The following is a 14,754-nucleotide window of genomic DNA, read 5'->3' as shown; positions in this document are numbered from 1 at the left end:
TAAACCCATTGGAGTGTAAAACGTATTTTTATTAACCAAATACAGCAATGATCTAAGATTATAAATAGTAGTATATCACAATTGAATACAATGTATATATAAATCTCATTAAAATATTTATATTTCATAAAGGTATAAGTGTTGGCAATATTTAACAATCTACAAGGATCAAGTTTTACATCTATTGACACTATAGGTTGACTGAATAAGAGGAAAAACCCACTAAAATAAATACTTGTTTGTACCATAAATTAGTCTTTCAGTAGATCGAAATTTTAACTAACCTCTTGTACTACTCCCTAAAAGTAAACAATCTTGATGCTAGTCTAAAAACTAAATAAGTCTAAATAAATATGAGCTCGATAAAATTACCTTAGAAAACGTCTTAGTTGACAATTTTCAAAGAAATTCAAACCTCAGTAATAAAACATTTTCTTGCGCTTGAAGTACCTCTCAATAATGGGTTTCAAACTCTTAGTTATTCAGCCAAATAAATTACTAAATCAATAGTAAAAAACAATTAACAATATAAACAATCATTTGTTGTAACACTGTTTTGCAACAAACATTCCGCTTTTTTACATTTTAAAAAATGCCGAAAACGATTTCGAAATATGATATTTCTATTAATCGATTTATGAAATTCAAATCAAATTGTCACATTAAACAGAGTGCTGCATAAGTTGTGAAACACCCTGTTTAACGGCGAATTAATAATTTCGGATTCAGTACATCTCGATAACAGTACAGAACAGCTTAATCTGCAGTAATGTTAACTAATTCATCCTGGAGCAGCGCCCAAAGTTGTTTTAGGTAGAATTTAAGCAGTCGCCACAGTTCTGATTGAGGAAAGCAATATTACTGGTTTTGAGTCTCGCTGCAGCGGCTAATGATGGTGACGGAGACATACACGGGGTAGAACACAGGCTATTGCTGATGTCGCAGGTGTCCAACATTCTTAACAATTCCTCAGTCGATGGACCGCCATTAGTCTTTTCTGCTGAAACCAGTATAAATTTAAATTCGCACTTGAAAGTAAAGTGTTATTTATAATAAAAATTGCACTTTGATATTCGTCTATTTTTACACTTTATTCTATGTCTATATACAATATTTAACCTTGGTCAGATGATATATAAACAATTTTTATGGCATGTGAAGGTCTATTTTCAGTATGTAAAAAAATTTCAGGAGATTTTCCATCTTGAATAGATCACACTGTAATTTTAATCATTATTAATTACGTACTATGTAATAAAATCAAAGACATCTACAAAGTTTATTTTTAGACAATCTTTTTAAAACATGCATGGGCTTGGTTCTACCTAATTCAGTCTTATAGGTGAGATCAAGGGCCGTGGTTAGGTCCCACATCTGTATAGATCCGTTAGAGTGACCAGTGAAGATGAACCTCCTTGGCCTGGAGCCCATCCTACTTGAACCCTCGCATTCGTGAACACAGAAAGAGCTGACTGTGCTGCCATCCACGGCTTTTATGACACACACCCTAAAAATCGTTTGAAGTATTCCAATAAAAATTAGCGACAATACACACAATACATAAAGATCTAATACGTTACCTTTTCCCATTGCTTGCCAGTCTGACGAAAAGCTGGTCGGCATCTGGTACCACTTTCTGGACGAAAACCTGCTCATCGTCCTGTTCTCCGAACGGACCACAATCGTTTGCGACCGAATGACTGATGGTAGGTTCCACTGCTTCTAAAGCCACGATCTTAAACGAAGCTTCCGGAGTAGATCCCGGTTGAGTGGAGAGCATTCCTCTGAATCTGGTGACGCGCCAGCTTCTCACGTGATTGTATTCGGAACAAACCGACACTAGGTATTTCTCGGACAAAGTTACCTGTGTAAAAATAAGAAATACCATTCACTGTTTTTTCATAGCCTCGTATCTTATAACGTACCTTTATAACTTTACTCTGGTGTACAGTAAAGGTCTGAAATAGTTGTGGTCCATGTCCGACGGTCTCTGGATGCTGTACGATAACACGCACGGCGCCTGAGGTCGTGCCGTATGCAATTTCAATCCAGTTCCCGCATAAATCTAAACAGAATTCATTAGAACAAATAAAACCTAAATCGACATGTTCGAAATGCCTGTCGATTGTAAATATGTATTTCGAACACGCCCACAACACCGATACAAACGACATTTATATGGATGCGAAAATAAAAATAAAGGCGCCTAATGACAGATATTTACACAGAATTGTCTAGGGACTCCGCATCGAGTCTCATGCGCTAATTTTCAAACTACACAACTGGCTAAGGTGGCTTAATGCATTATGTACAATTCTCAAATCAATCAGTCTAATTATTGCCCATGCACGTAATTGATTCAATTCTGTGTAAGTAGTCTGGAGAGACTGGCAGCTTTCATGTCCTTGTGTTGACATACCAGCCAACCAAAGTGAATGGTGTGCAAAACGCATACAAACTCCACAGTTAACAAGAGACTCATCTGTAAGCTTTAGATTTTGCACTCTCTAACTACACATTAAACATATAACAATAACTCTGAGATTTTTGGCATAAACGAACTCTTAACGGCAAAGAAAGTCAAATTTAATTTACAGACAAAACAGATATAGACATTTTTCAATTAACCGGATTCGGCATTCATTATTTTATTTATATGGCATGAGTCTTAGAGGAATTTCCCCTTTTATTACTTAAGTATACACTTAAGAAATCATATATTAAATTGTATATTTGTATTTTTAATAAGATAACAATGTATTGATGTGTTTACAACCTATTAAAAACAATACTCATGAAACCATAGACTAATAAAACAATGTTAATTTGTTATTAAACCAAGTTTGACAATCTCTTTGCCATTTTCAAATCAAGATATACAACAAATAAAACACAACAATTCCACATCGCATATCAAAAAATTAAGCTGACGACTTGGTGATGGATTTGAATCAGTACTCCGACAGTTAATAACACTTACAAAAAGATTTTAACAATTAATTAAGTGTACTTTATTGTAGTAAAGTGAGTTTAAGAAAAATAAACGTGGTCGTGGCAAAATGTAAAGCTTCAAAAATTCTCTTTTTTTGGAACATGTTGGTAGAAAAGACATTCATAATAAAATCCAATTCCATGATAAACAATGTTAAGGACAAATAGATTGGATTTTAAAATTAGATGTATTTTCTCTGGCCACAGTGTATAGAAAAATATAAACTACAGTTACGAGTCAAAAAACAACGTGTAAGCTTTCAAAATGTTTGTTAAATTCTGCCATACCTTCCCGCCCTCTCTCTGAAGCTGGCATGAAACACAAGGCTTAGTTACAGGGAAATTAAAATAAATCAATTTGTAACACAACAAACAACTTGATGGTATTTTCTCTCCTCTACTTTCATAAAGACTGTTCTCCTAATTAAGATCACAGTATATACAGTCTTAAAATGTACAATGTGGAAATATTTATTTCAAAATCAGTATCACAATAACGGAACCAAAGAAAAAGACACGTTCTAAAATCATTCTCATTTACGTCTTGTCTATATTCCTAAGAATATCATGAATGATATTCTTACCATATTTAATAAAAATAATTTTTGACTCTATTGGCTATAATTGTTAATTCTTAAATCAATGTTGTTGTAAATAATAAATAAATAAAATAAATTACTAACAATAAAAATTTAGTTTCTTATGTAAATGAATTGATAGAGTAGAAAATAATATTCAGTATGTATATAATTAAAGCCTCTGGGGATATATTACACATTATTATATATCAATTAATAATATTTACTGCTGCAGCTAATATTTCTAAAATTTAAAAGTTCAAACAAATTCAGAAAAATTATTCAATGTTAATTACATTTTGGCCAAGTTGAACATTTATATTTTTTTCTTTTCATTTCACTAAACACAAATGTAAAAATTTTATCAAGAACATTTTGATATGAAGAGATGATAAGTTGTTTGGTGTGTTATTCAAATTAACCAAGATGAAGCCATATTTATATGAGTGATTTGTAATTATGTGCATTATGAGAGGAATGACGTTCATATCAAAGAAAAACTACTTACTGGTTTTTGGTGTCAGGTAAACCGAAATTGCTGTTACTGTATCGTTATTCGGATCCCTGTAGAGCTCAGTTACTAATAGATCATTATCCTTCATTCGTAGTGGAAACTTTTGCATATCTGACAATAAATAACATAGATGTTGTAAAAATTTACAATATGTAATTCAAGTTTACCTATGTAATAAATGCATCCATTGTTGCAACCTAACAAAAGTATAGAACCTGCTGTGTCAAAAGAAGCTATTGGCATCACATCCTGTGTCTGCCAATGTTGTGTCATGGCATGCCAAACTCCTAATTTTCCAGACGGAGACAGAGCTACTAGTTGACTACCAATAAAAAATAGGTACTCCACCCTCACATGTAAATTGAACGTGCCTATATCAAACAATTTAATGAATTAATACGAAAGTGAACTGGTAATTGGCACCCACCTATATCAGTTCTTGCCCCTCCATCGGAAATACCCCACAATCTAACTTGACTGCTATAAGAAATAGCTACCATTTTGGAAGTCTCAGAGGAACCCATTTTTGCATTAATTGCAATTCTTTCAATACAGCTATCAATGTAAGGACTGGTAAAAACTTGTTGCCAGCCGCTTGAATCCTTTAACCTATACGAAAAAATTTGAATAAAAAAGAAAGCAGACACCTTATCAAATAAGTACCTGTAACAGACCACAAAGTGGGCGTACCCAGCAACAATCCAATTATGATGAGCTTTGATGATCTGTACTCTAAGCGGATCTGCCCAACTTGAACCTGAAAAAATATCAACATCAATTACATCAGATATATTCATAGTGTGATAAAAACAACGTACTCGCAGTACCAAAGACAAGACCCACATCATTCCTAACGAGTTTATTGAGATCAGCCGACGAATTCCTGGCATGTCTCAGATCCAGGGACGCGGCCCTGGAATGTCCACGACTTGAAATGCCCCGTAAGTCTTGGGAGCTACGACTATAATTCGTTGATATGCCCATACGCAGTTCCAAAGACGAGTTCCTCGAATGACCTTGTCGATTTTGGATGTATCCATTATTGGCTACGACATGCTGTTGCACGAGTTGTCCTTTTGGATGATGATTGTCAGTATTGATACCTTCGCCAGAATTAGAAACCACTCTGGACGTAGAAGGTTTGCTAGAATCCGTCGTAGTCACAGAAGAATCAGCGGGACGGCTTGTTGAGCCCCCAGACTGATGTACCGCAGTGGTTTCCACGTACGGTGTGTTACAAGGCACGTGCATCGGTATATCTGAATTGTGAAGAAAACATGACAGTTTCTGTCCACTATAAATTATTATATTTTTCGACTATTGTACGAGTATTCATATGCCCTGTTTAAATTTGAAATATGAACAACTAGAAGTCAGATTCCTTTATTTATTACAATAAAATATTTGAAAATAACAATCAAGAAAATTATTATTAAGTAATTTTAATTGTTGGTCACAGAATTTTTTATAGAATTTTTAACTTCATAAACTATTTTAATTTCAAATTGAAACAAATATAATAAATGTGTGCCTTTTATAAAATAGTGCAATTTAATTGTAATTCGTTAATAAACTAAAACTTATAATACATATAGTGTGTATTTATTTATTCCAGTATCAATTAAATAAATTGAATACTATTTTAATATTTTCATATAATGAATAAATAGTAAAATGCATGTGCATCATTTTATAATAAGTACAATTGTCTAGTAATAATATAGTATAAAATTATATCTCGTTAATCAATCAATGTCAAATCTCAAAACATATAAATGATACCCCATTGGTAAATAAATGCAATATTTCATTATAATTCTACATCACTGTGGGTAAGTACACTAATTTATAAATGAATCAAATTAACTTACTTGGTGGTGGTAGAGAGCCATAGAATAAAACATCTCCACAAATAGATTCAGTCAATTCTTCACATAGCATCAGTCGTTTAACAAGTGGAGCAATATTATAATATTCTGCTTCATGTCTAAGTATTCTTAAATCTATCCCATTCAGTTCAATATCCCTAGTCCTCAGATAGTTGAGGATTATGGAAAATATTTTGGGGTCTCTATCAATGAATATTGCACCTTTTTCATCCCGTAAACTGGATATTCGACCATTTAGAAGGGCAGTAAAAAATGTATCCGGAATGAGGGTTAAAGTTTGACGAGACGTACTAAACCTAAAACATGTAAAAATAAAAGGACTGATGTAAACTGTTTATCTTGAAATATGTACCTTTTTCCTCCAACATTCAAATGTAGAATGTCGCCGACTATTTGTTGATGGGACATCCTTAAAGGCTAGAGATAGCAGACTAACATTTCGTATTTTTTCTAATTTAAACACCTTTGCTTATGTGAAGAAATACGGCACGTAAATATCTTTCGTCAACAAATATTTGACATTTGCTGTCATAATAAAGCTGAGCTTTTTCCTTGGAAATTGTAGGTATTTTTAGTTTGTTCAATTGGTACTACGATCAATAGACCAAAGACGGAATATAACTACCAGAAACATGAGTAGGTCAAAATTCATCTGTTCACATTCAATATGCGGTGGCGTGCGCATCGGCTATCTCCATAATTATTGATAAATAAATATACATCGGTTACCACGAACAAATTAATAATTCGTCATAACAGAAATGTCCCAATAATAAAAAAATAATTTCTCCACACTTATGAGTTTCAACCTATTCCAACTTTTAATATTTTAGTTTTTTCAAATGTTCTATTCATTTACTCAGTTTAAACTTTAATTATTTTGAAAATTATTGTTTACATTTTTTTATTTTTCGCTAATTACTTTTTATTAACGTCAAAAAATTATTTTGTTCATATGCTCTTAGTCGACGCAACTGTAATTAATTTGTTACTTTTGTCCATTTTATAAAGTTATTTCTTAAGTTAAAAATAAATAGTTCTAAGATGAGACTAATAATTAAAATACTATTCTATAAATGAATCTGATTTTAATAATTGTAATAAATTACTTTATTTAACATCGTCCAAAATATTACTTTAATAATTATTTTTCGCAATTTATGAAACATGAATAGACATTTAAATAAAAATCTTATTAAACTGGGTCCGCAAATGAATAGTTTGGTGATATGGTAAATTATTTCGCGTTATAGCAGATTTTTAATTTCAAATTTTTTATCATTGTTAACATAGATGATGTTTCATGGAGTAAAAAACGTAATAAATCTATGACTGTTATTGTAACGCAGAATTAACCGATATGCATTTTTGTATGGTCGTACTAATGGGATTACCACCAACATCTAATGTTTTTCGATGAAGTTTATCCATATCTCCAGCTTTCTTCACATCTGTCTGTATCTACACCTAGAGTAGAAGAACAAATTTTGGTACAGGTAGTTGGATCACAATCTGGAGACCAGTGTGTGGACCATTACAGTCGAGGCCCTTCACCAGTAGCTGCTTTCTCTGTTATGTTGACACCGACTGCAGACCTTAAATTTATTCGTACATCAAATACGATATTTTTTTTGCTCCTGCTGTGATGTTTCTAATATTCACTAACGCATGTTTAGACAGACGAAAATTATCATGCTGTAATGGAATCTGGACATTTAACAGTTTTTTATTAAACAATTTGATTTGTATTTTTATTGTTTCTGTTGTCGTTAATAGGTGGTGCTAACCTCTAGAAACGAATGGCTGATCTTTTGATATTCTTTTAAACAAAAAGCAACAGATTTCGTTCTCCAGATAACTTCTCCACTGCTCTAAGAGAGCGCTTAGACGAAACAGTTACATGCAGATGGGGAAGAATGGACGAATCTGTATTATGGACCCAAGATCCTCTGATTTAAACCCTTTAAATTTCTACTTTTGATGATTTTTAAAAACATTCGTCTATGGTATATTTGTAGATAGCCTCGAGATACTGAAGATACGAATCTACAGAAAAAAGACAAGAATTCCTTTTGTAGCTTAGTTTTTGTTATAAACTGTTTTTGTTTGTACATTAACTCACTATAGGCGGGCAGCAAAATAGTCCAAACTAAGTTGTTGAATTATAACAAAAATTAAGAGATAATTCTTGCAGTTCCGTATGTAAACCAACAGAGTAAAATTATCTCACCCCGCTTTTAAAGTAAGTACATTCAAAAAGGTAAAAATTACCCGGCTCACTAATAATCAACAGTTCTCGAGACGGGTATTTTTACCCGACCCGCTTATAGTGTGTTAATAAGCATTTACAAATAAATGTTACATAAAATAATAATTTTTCATACTTCTAAAACTGTTTATTTGCGGACCCATGCTTATTAAAAGTTTTCTGCTTATTTTATATTATTAATTTCTTTTCCAGTGATTTTTTATACGTTTAAAAAAAAAATTTTCAACATAAAATAACATTTAATTTTACATATCTTTGTGACCTCTGTACTTCGAGTACAACACAACACGTGTTCTACACTGATGATGCATTAAAATAATAGATATATAATAATGCAGTTTTTTGCTAAATATAAATTAGCAATTACTAATAGAACAAAACGAACGCATTATGCAAATATTAAAATATTAATAGAATTACTCAAGTTAATATAACTTGTTTTTAATTTTATTTTTTAACTGGTCTATAGTTTCTATTTCACACTGAAATGTTACAGTATTGTTTCATGTCGACAATTCTCATACATAAGTTAGCTGCAAAGTTTATCAGTTTGGGATTAGAATTTCGAAGACGTATTATCAAACAAAAATGTGAAGTGAAGAAATTTAACTTCAAGTTTGGTTTATTACAAATTTATATCAAACTGATTCTAGTACTTCAAATTACCTTTTATTATATTAAATTTATTAAATAATAAATCGATTAATAACTTTGTACATTTGTTTTAATCACTGAAAACTTACATATTTCAATTGATATAGGAAACCATCTCTTCTTATATATCAATATAACAAGTTTCTCTCAAGGTTAAGTATGATGTGATACAGCAGAAAAACGGAAATAAATCTAAAATTTTATTAGTACAAATTTAGGAATTTTAAATATTTCTTTTATTAGATACATATGTTCGGTTATAAAGTTATAGAAAATGTGGACACTTCGTTCTCTAGTATAATTCATTATTATGTAAAAAAGTTTGATCTAGATAAATTCTAAACCCGTATACGGGTTTAAATGAGAACAATAGTAAATAATATTTTCGCAAATAATTGGTATTGATAATGATATCGAAATCAAAACAAAATAAATAAATGTGTTGATGTTTTAGAAACAAAATTTATTAATAAAATTTTAATTGTGTTATTAGAAACTTTGATGTATAGAATTAAATTTTGGAAATTTACAAAATAAAAGCGCACGTGAAATTAGCCTAAACTCCAATAATTCAAAAGCCACCTTTCTTAGACGCGTTCTCTTCACATATCAAAGTGTATTCCACATACTACACACAACACTACATAATAAGCAAATTACCGGTATTTAATTTTATCGTTTTGAACAAGTAACACGATTCTAACCGGTGCTGAACGTGGTCCAAACACTGGTGTGGGTACTGAACATACGAGGCACTTTCACTCAACGCAAAGAAGAAAGAAACGGTCTTCGTTCGTTCTCTTAACTTCATGCTTCAATTGTGCATGTGCTTATAATAACGCGTTATTAGTTATAGTTTCTAAGTTTGTTAATGAACTGAGACTATATTATATGTCACCAGAAAGTTACAAGTTCAGAATAAAGAAGTCTTTTGGTGAGTACCATTTAGTGATTATTTGTATTTTTTTAAGTGAGAACTCAGGTTGACATAGTTTAAAGAATGTTCATGTGATGGTCACATCTGTGAATCCTTGAAGGTATCGCAATAATGTTATGTTAAAGTAGGTCGTTAGCGTTTATATATTAATTTTATGCTATTTTGAAATATAATTATTGTTATTGATATTTACAAGTTTATACACATTTTATTTTCTATAAAAAATGGCACTTCTTTGTACTTACTGTGAATTTGCTTCGTAGATAATTGAGTAAAATTAGCAACATACATGCTTTTATAAGTATACAGTATAAACATGTTTATTATGCCTTAATTATTAGTAATTAACAATTTAATATTAATTTGATATTAAATTCAATCCTTATTTAAAAATTGGTCGATTTATTGATTTCGTTTATAAATATTTAACTCTAGTACGAAAGATTCGAGTCTTTAGCAAGTTTACTATGTTTATACTTGACATATCTAATAGAGCAGAAATATATAATTTACTTGTTCTACTTACGTTGTGTTTAAAAATGCATTTCTAACTATATTAAAATTATTAACTCTTGACCTGTGTTTATTATTTAAACTGTACAAATTGATAACAATTTTTAACTATTAATTAGTGGATCACTAGATATAGTTAATTGTACTATAAATAACTTGTCATTTAATATATTTACATACTTGTCTTAACTATAGTCTGCAAATTAAACTATTACATGATAATATCTAAATATTGATAGTGAAATTTAATTATTTGTAACACTTTTGATGCAATGTAATTGCCGAATATACTTATTAATATTACGATCACGATCCAGGAAGATTACATAGACAATTATTTAACGATAAACAAAGAACACATTTAAATACTACGGGGTTTCCATTGAGACACAAGTTTGGTAACAATCCAAAAATAAACTTACACACTTACTCAATAATGTGCAATAATTTTAATTAAATGATAGATTCTATTTACTTAACACTGAATTTTAATTGAATTAATAAGAAAATCATTATCTATGTTTTATCTATATTATTTGGCATAGTATATGTTGTGACTATTGACCAAAATTAAATAAAATCCATGTAAAAATGTATGTAATATAATATAAAACTCATAATATTGAACATATTCTGAAGCAGTTCAAAATAATAAAGAAACAAATTGTTTTCTATATTTTCCGACAGAGATATTGACTATTAAAATATTTTTAAAAGTGATAATGAGTGTATCATTGGCGAACAGACAAAATTAAACTTTTCTTGTTTGCACTAAGAATTAAATAGTTTGCGTTAATCACTATTTTATATTCTCAGATACTTTTTAATTCTATAATTAGGTGGTCACACGAAGATAATTAGATGAAGTGATTTTTTATTCCCATAAAAACTTCCAAATATCAATTGTTTTGGTTTATAACCATTCTGAAGCATCTTAAATTCAATGGAGACATTTTTTAATAAAATGCCTCCATTTTTCTCATGTTTTAACTGGTGATATAGAAAACAATTTTTATAAAAATTATTGACCATTTTTTGGACTATAATTCATTAAAATCCATTTATAAATAAAATGGTAGACAAATAGTATAGTAAGTGTTACATTAAATAAGCCTTATCATGTGTTTGGCTATGCTTAATATAAATGTAAACATTTATAAAAACAACAAAGATTTTATTAATAATAGGCAGTAAAATAACGATCTAAATTATTTTACGCATTTAAGTGTAAGTAATGTTGAAATTCGTACCTAGTTGCTCAATTAATTACTATGAGTTTGTGCGTGTAGGAAACAACGTGAAACAATCCGAAAGCCTTGAAATATACACTACAAATAAATAATTTACGCATTCATTATGGGTCATTCCATAAAAGATTTACGCTTTTTTGAGTAAACTATTTGTTGGTGTCTTTGTATTGTTCTCCTAATGCTATTGAAAATATTCGTATAATTGAATTGAGATGGCCTGGAGAAAAAAAAAAATTAACAAAAAGAATTGGGACCAACATGAAATATCAAAATTTTTGTCAAATACTAATAAATTTGTATATAAATCAAAAATTACAATTTGTTATGCATTTAAAAATCCAGTACACAAAAACTTTTTAAGAAAGAATTAATAAAAAATCTGATTTTTTAAGTTTTTTTTGTTTGATAAAAGTATCAAGAATTAGAAAATAACTGACTTGTTTTAAACATTGTATACTTATATATTTGATCAGAAATTGGCAGAAAGTTATTCACAAATTTTCTTTGTTACCTTTGTATTATTATTTTTTTTTTTGAGTATATTTATATTTAAAAATTATATATTTTTTGCAGATAATCTGAGAAGATAAGTTATGCAATGGCACCAAACAATCAGGATCAGGAAGAAGATAAATGCAACGTTGAAAGTGAAAACTGTAATTTTTCCAAATGGATGTATTTCAAAATACTTTATATTTTATTTAGTTTCAGATTTTTCCGCAGAAAAATTCGTAAATGATTTACTTACACATGGAAACACAGCACCCTGTGATAACACATGTGATGCCTTCAATAATAATACGGACCTACCCACTTTTTACGATAAGTCCTTATATAAATCGTAAATAAAACTAATTAACTAAATATCAGTTTTTATAAGTATATATTTTCAGTGGACAAAAGTTTTATTACAAACACATTTTCGCATTATTCCTGTCAAAACTATTTGGACTTATCGCTGTCTTAGCCATTCCAACGATTAATAGCATTCTACGTTTCACAAATCAATCCTCATCAGAATATAAATCCTACAGAAGATACATGTCGACGATTTTCCACATGTGCATTTGGTATGACGAAGATTTCACCCCTGGTTCGAGGTAAAACATCACCTATTTTATCACTTCAGGCACCAATATTTAATTTTACAGGCTCTGGCAGTCAGTTATTGAAGTAAGAAGGAAACACAATTCTGCGAGCAACAGAGGTTGTTGCGCTGGAATTAGTAGGATAACTCAGAAAGACATGGCACTAACACAGTTTGGATTTATGGGAATTGCCCTGACCAAAAAAGAAAAAGTTGGAATATTTTACACAACAGAAGAAGAATGGAAAGCCTTTATACATATCTGGAGGGTTGTTGGTTATTTAATGGGGATCGAGGATAGGTGAATATGAAAAAATATTTAAATACTGCGAGTTACTCAGGGATTATTTTAGATTCAACATATGCAGAGAGTCTGTGAGTGAGACGAAAGAAATTTGTGAAATATTAATAGATAAGTTGTTTGTTCCTGAAATGGAAAAGAAAAACGAAACATTTTTGGAGATGGCAGAATATCTTATCAATGGGATGTGGTGTTTTAATCCAAATTTGGAAGTGAAAGTATTTATGACGTTTTTATACAAAATTTTGACCGATAACAATCAAAATAATAACGACACTCGACCCACGCCGAATTATTATTTTGACTTAAACAAAAAGGAAACAAAAAAATTAAATTTTTTAATGTGGGCCGTCTCAAATTTGAAGTGGACCATTTTAAGAGTTTTCCACAATACTTTGCATAAATGTTCCATTTGGTTAATGAAGGTATTTCCATTCTTGGCGTATTATAAATTTGGAAGAGCCAAGTCTTATGTGCACATTCTCGAAAACCATAGCAATTAGAAAGATATATATGTAAATACACTTAAAAACTAGTCAATTAGATGATATCATTTTGTACTTAAAGAAGAATATGAAGAAAATAAAAGTATTATTTTATTGTATAATATTTTATTTTGAGTTATCGGGAAAATAGAGTAAATATAAAATGTAATGAATTATTATTTGTTTTAAAATACAAGTCAAAAATCATAGTAGTTTAATTTAACAAATGTACTGTAATTTCCAATGTACAATATTCCAGACTTGCCCTACGTTAAACATACGTAGTAAACACATGTAAATTTAAAACATAAAATAAGCTACTTAAATTTGTTGAGTAAAACTAAATTTAACCGATAATTTATTTAGTGATATAATAGTACCATTATTCCATAGTACGTATAGATCGTTACCAGGAGTTTTACTAGGTAAGTTGGAAAATAGAAACAGTATTACATTTGGGTCTGATTTAAATCGACTAAGATAAGCCACAGATTATTCCTAAACCATATTAGAAATTCTTATGAATGTTTAAGAATATTGCAGTTTCAATACTTTGCCCTGAATTAAGGTTTTTTTTCAATTGAAGGAAGGGAATTGTGGACGGGTCAACCATCCTGTTGAAACTATATGAATTCAAAAGAAATGTTCACGAGTTACAACGAATGACCTAACTATATGTTCTCCCAAAATTTCTGCTTTACATGTGGAATAACCTTTTTTGAACGAGTTAGATGTTATTTTGCTTTCGCGAGAACATTGGGTCCATTCACGATTCGAATTTAATTGTCTCACCTCACATCCCATAGGGTCCCAACAAAGTATGTATGGCAAGTCGCCCATATATCCTTTGTACAGTCGCAATCAACCAGATTCACCTGGTAAAACTGTAACGATCATATACTAATTTACTAAGCATTTGATTAACACTAGAACAGCCCATGAATAGTAGAAAACAAATTCCAAGAACAAAGAATTTGAAATATTCATAATTTACATTTGTCGAAGGTCATACCTGTACCGGTTTTTGCTCCTATCTTCAACTAGGTTTACAATTATTATTATATTGACAAAATAATAATAATAATAACAATAATAATAATAATACATCAACCTTATATGACCTAGGCTATATGTTATAGATTTTATTCGATTCAAATGAAATTTCTAGAGAGTAGTTTTAGAAATTTTTGGCATATTAAGTAATTTTTGCTCTTTAGCATTCAGAAGCAGTGTCACAAAAATGTTGATTTGTAAATAAAGTCACGTAATTTAGCAGATGAATATAA

At 30.2% G+C, this 14,754-nt stretch overlaps 2 protein-coding genes across 4 annotated transcripts; one reads left to right on the top strand and one right to left on the bottom strand.

Annotated features, from left to right (window-relative positions):
* Nucleotides 1–8: 8 nt before the first annotated feature.
* LOC109609220 (BTB/POZ domain-containing protein KCTD3) lies at nt 9–6,528 on the bottom strand. 3 transcript variants are annotated; one of them, XM_020025854.2, is made up of 11 exons: nt 6,325–6,527; nt 5,955–6,268; nt 4,902–5,342; nt 4,747–4,840; nt 4,511–4,692; nt 4,251–4,454; nt 4,078–4,194; nt 1,926–2,065; nt 1,581–1,864; nt 1,326–1,507; nt 9–1,000 (listed from the first exon to the last, which is right to left on the bottom strand). In XM_020025854.2, the coding sequence occupies exons 1-11, from the start codon at nt 6,378–6,380 to the stop codon at nt 810–812; spliced, it is 2,205 nt and encodes a 734-aa protein (XP_019881413.1). In that variant the 5' UTR covers nt 6,381–6,527; the 3' UTR covers nt 9–809. The 3 variants fall into 3 exon arrangements, with proteins under 3 accessions (XP_019881413.1, XP_049826851.1, XP_049826850.1); XM_049970894.1 differs by having other exon boundaries at nt 9–997; nt 6,325–6,526; XM_049970893.1 differs by lacking the exon at nt 9–1,000 and adding an exon at nt 1,073–1,270 and having other exon boundaries at nt 6,325–6,528.
* Nucleotides 6,529–9,446: 2,918 nt separating this feature from the next.
* Nucleotides 9,447–13,590, top strand: LOC109609210 (uncharacterized). The gene is made up of 6 exons (XM_020025844.2): nt 9,447–9,829; nt 12,169–12,251; nt 12,301–12,436; nt 12,489–12,695; nt 12,747–12,983; nt 13,036–13,590. The coding sequence occupies exons 2-6, from the start codon at nt 12,194–12,196 to the stop codon at nt 13,484–13,486; spliced, it is 1,089 nt and encodes a 362-aa protein (XP_019881403.1). The 5' UTR covers nt 9,447–9,829; nt 12,169–12,193; the 3' UTR covers nt 13,487–13,590.
* Nucleotides 13,591–14,754: the final 1,164 nt, after the last annotated feature.

This window comes from Aethina tumida, chromosome 1, assembly GCF_024364675.1.
Source record: "Aethina tumida isolate Nest 87 chromosome 1, icAetTumi1.1, whole genome shotgun sequence".
Lineage (NCBI taxonomy): Eukaryota > Metazoa > Arthropoda > Insecta > Coleoptera > Nitidulidae > Aethina > Aethina tumida.
This window is presented reverse-complemented; position numbering and strand designations above follow the sequence as displayed.

What these genes read in the sequence shown, in the direction of transcription:
- LOC109609210 (XM_020025844.2), top strand. Translation starts at nt 12,194, where the DNA reads ATGGCACCAAACAATCAGGATCAGGAAGAAGATAAATGCAACGTTGAA. An exon ending in CAACGTTGAAAGTGAAAACT is followed by an intron (nt 12,252 to 12,300) that starts GTAATTTTTCCA and finishes TATTTTATTTAG; the next exon opens with TTTCAGATTTTTCCGCAGAA. An exon ending in GATTTCACCCCTGGTTCGAG is followed by an intron (nt 12,696 to 12,746) that starts GTAAAACATCAC and finishes TTAATTTTACAG; the next exon opens with GCTCTGGCAGTCAGTTATTG.
- LOC109609220 (XM_020025854.2), bottom strand. Translation starts at nt 6,380, where the DNA reads ATGTCCCATCAACAAATAGTCGGCGACATTCTACATTTGAATGTTGGA. An exon ending in TGGATGCATTTATTACATAG is followed by an intron (nt 4,195 to 4,250) that starts GTAAACTTGAAT and finishes ATTTATTGTCAG; the next exon opens with ATATGCAAAAGTTTCCACTA. An exon ending in CACCTATAAGACTGAATTAG is followed by an intron (nt 1,001 to 1,325) that starts GTAGAACCAAGC and finishes TACTGGTTTCAG; the next exon opens with CAGAAAAGACTAATGGCGGT.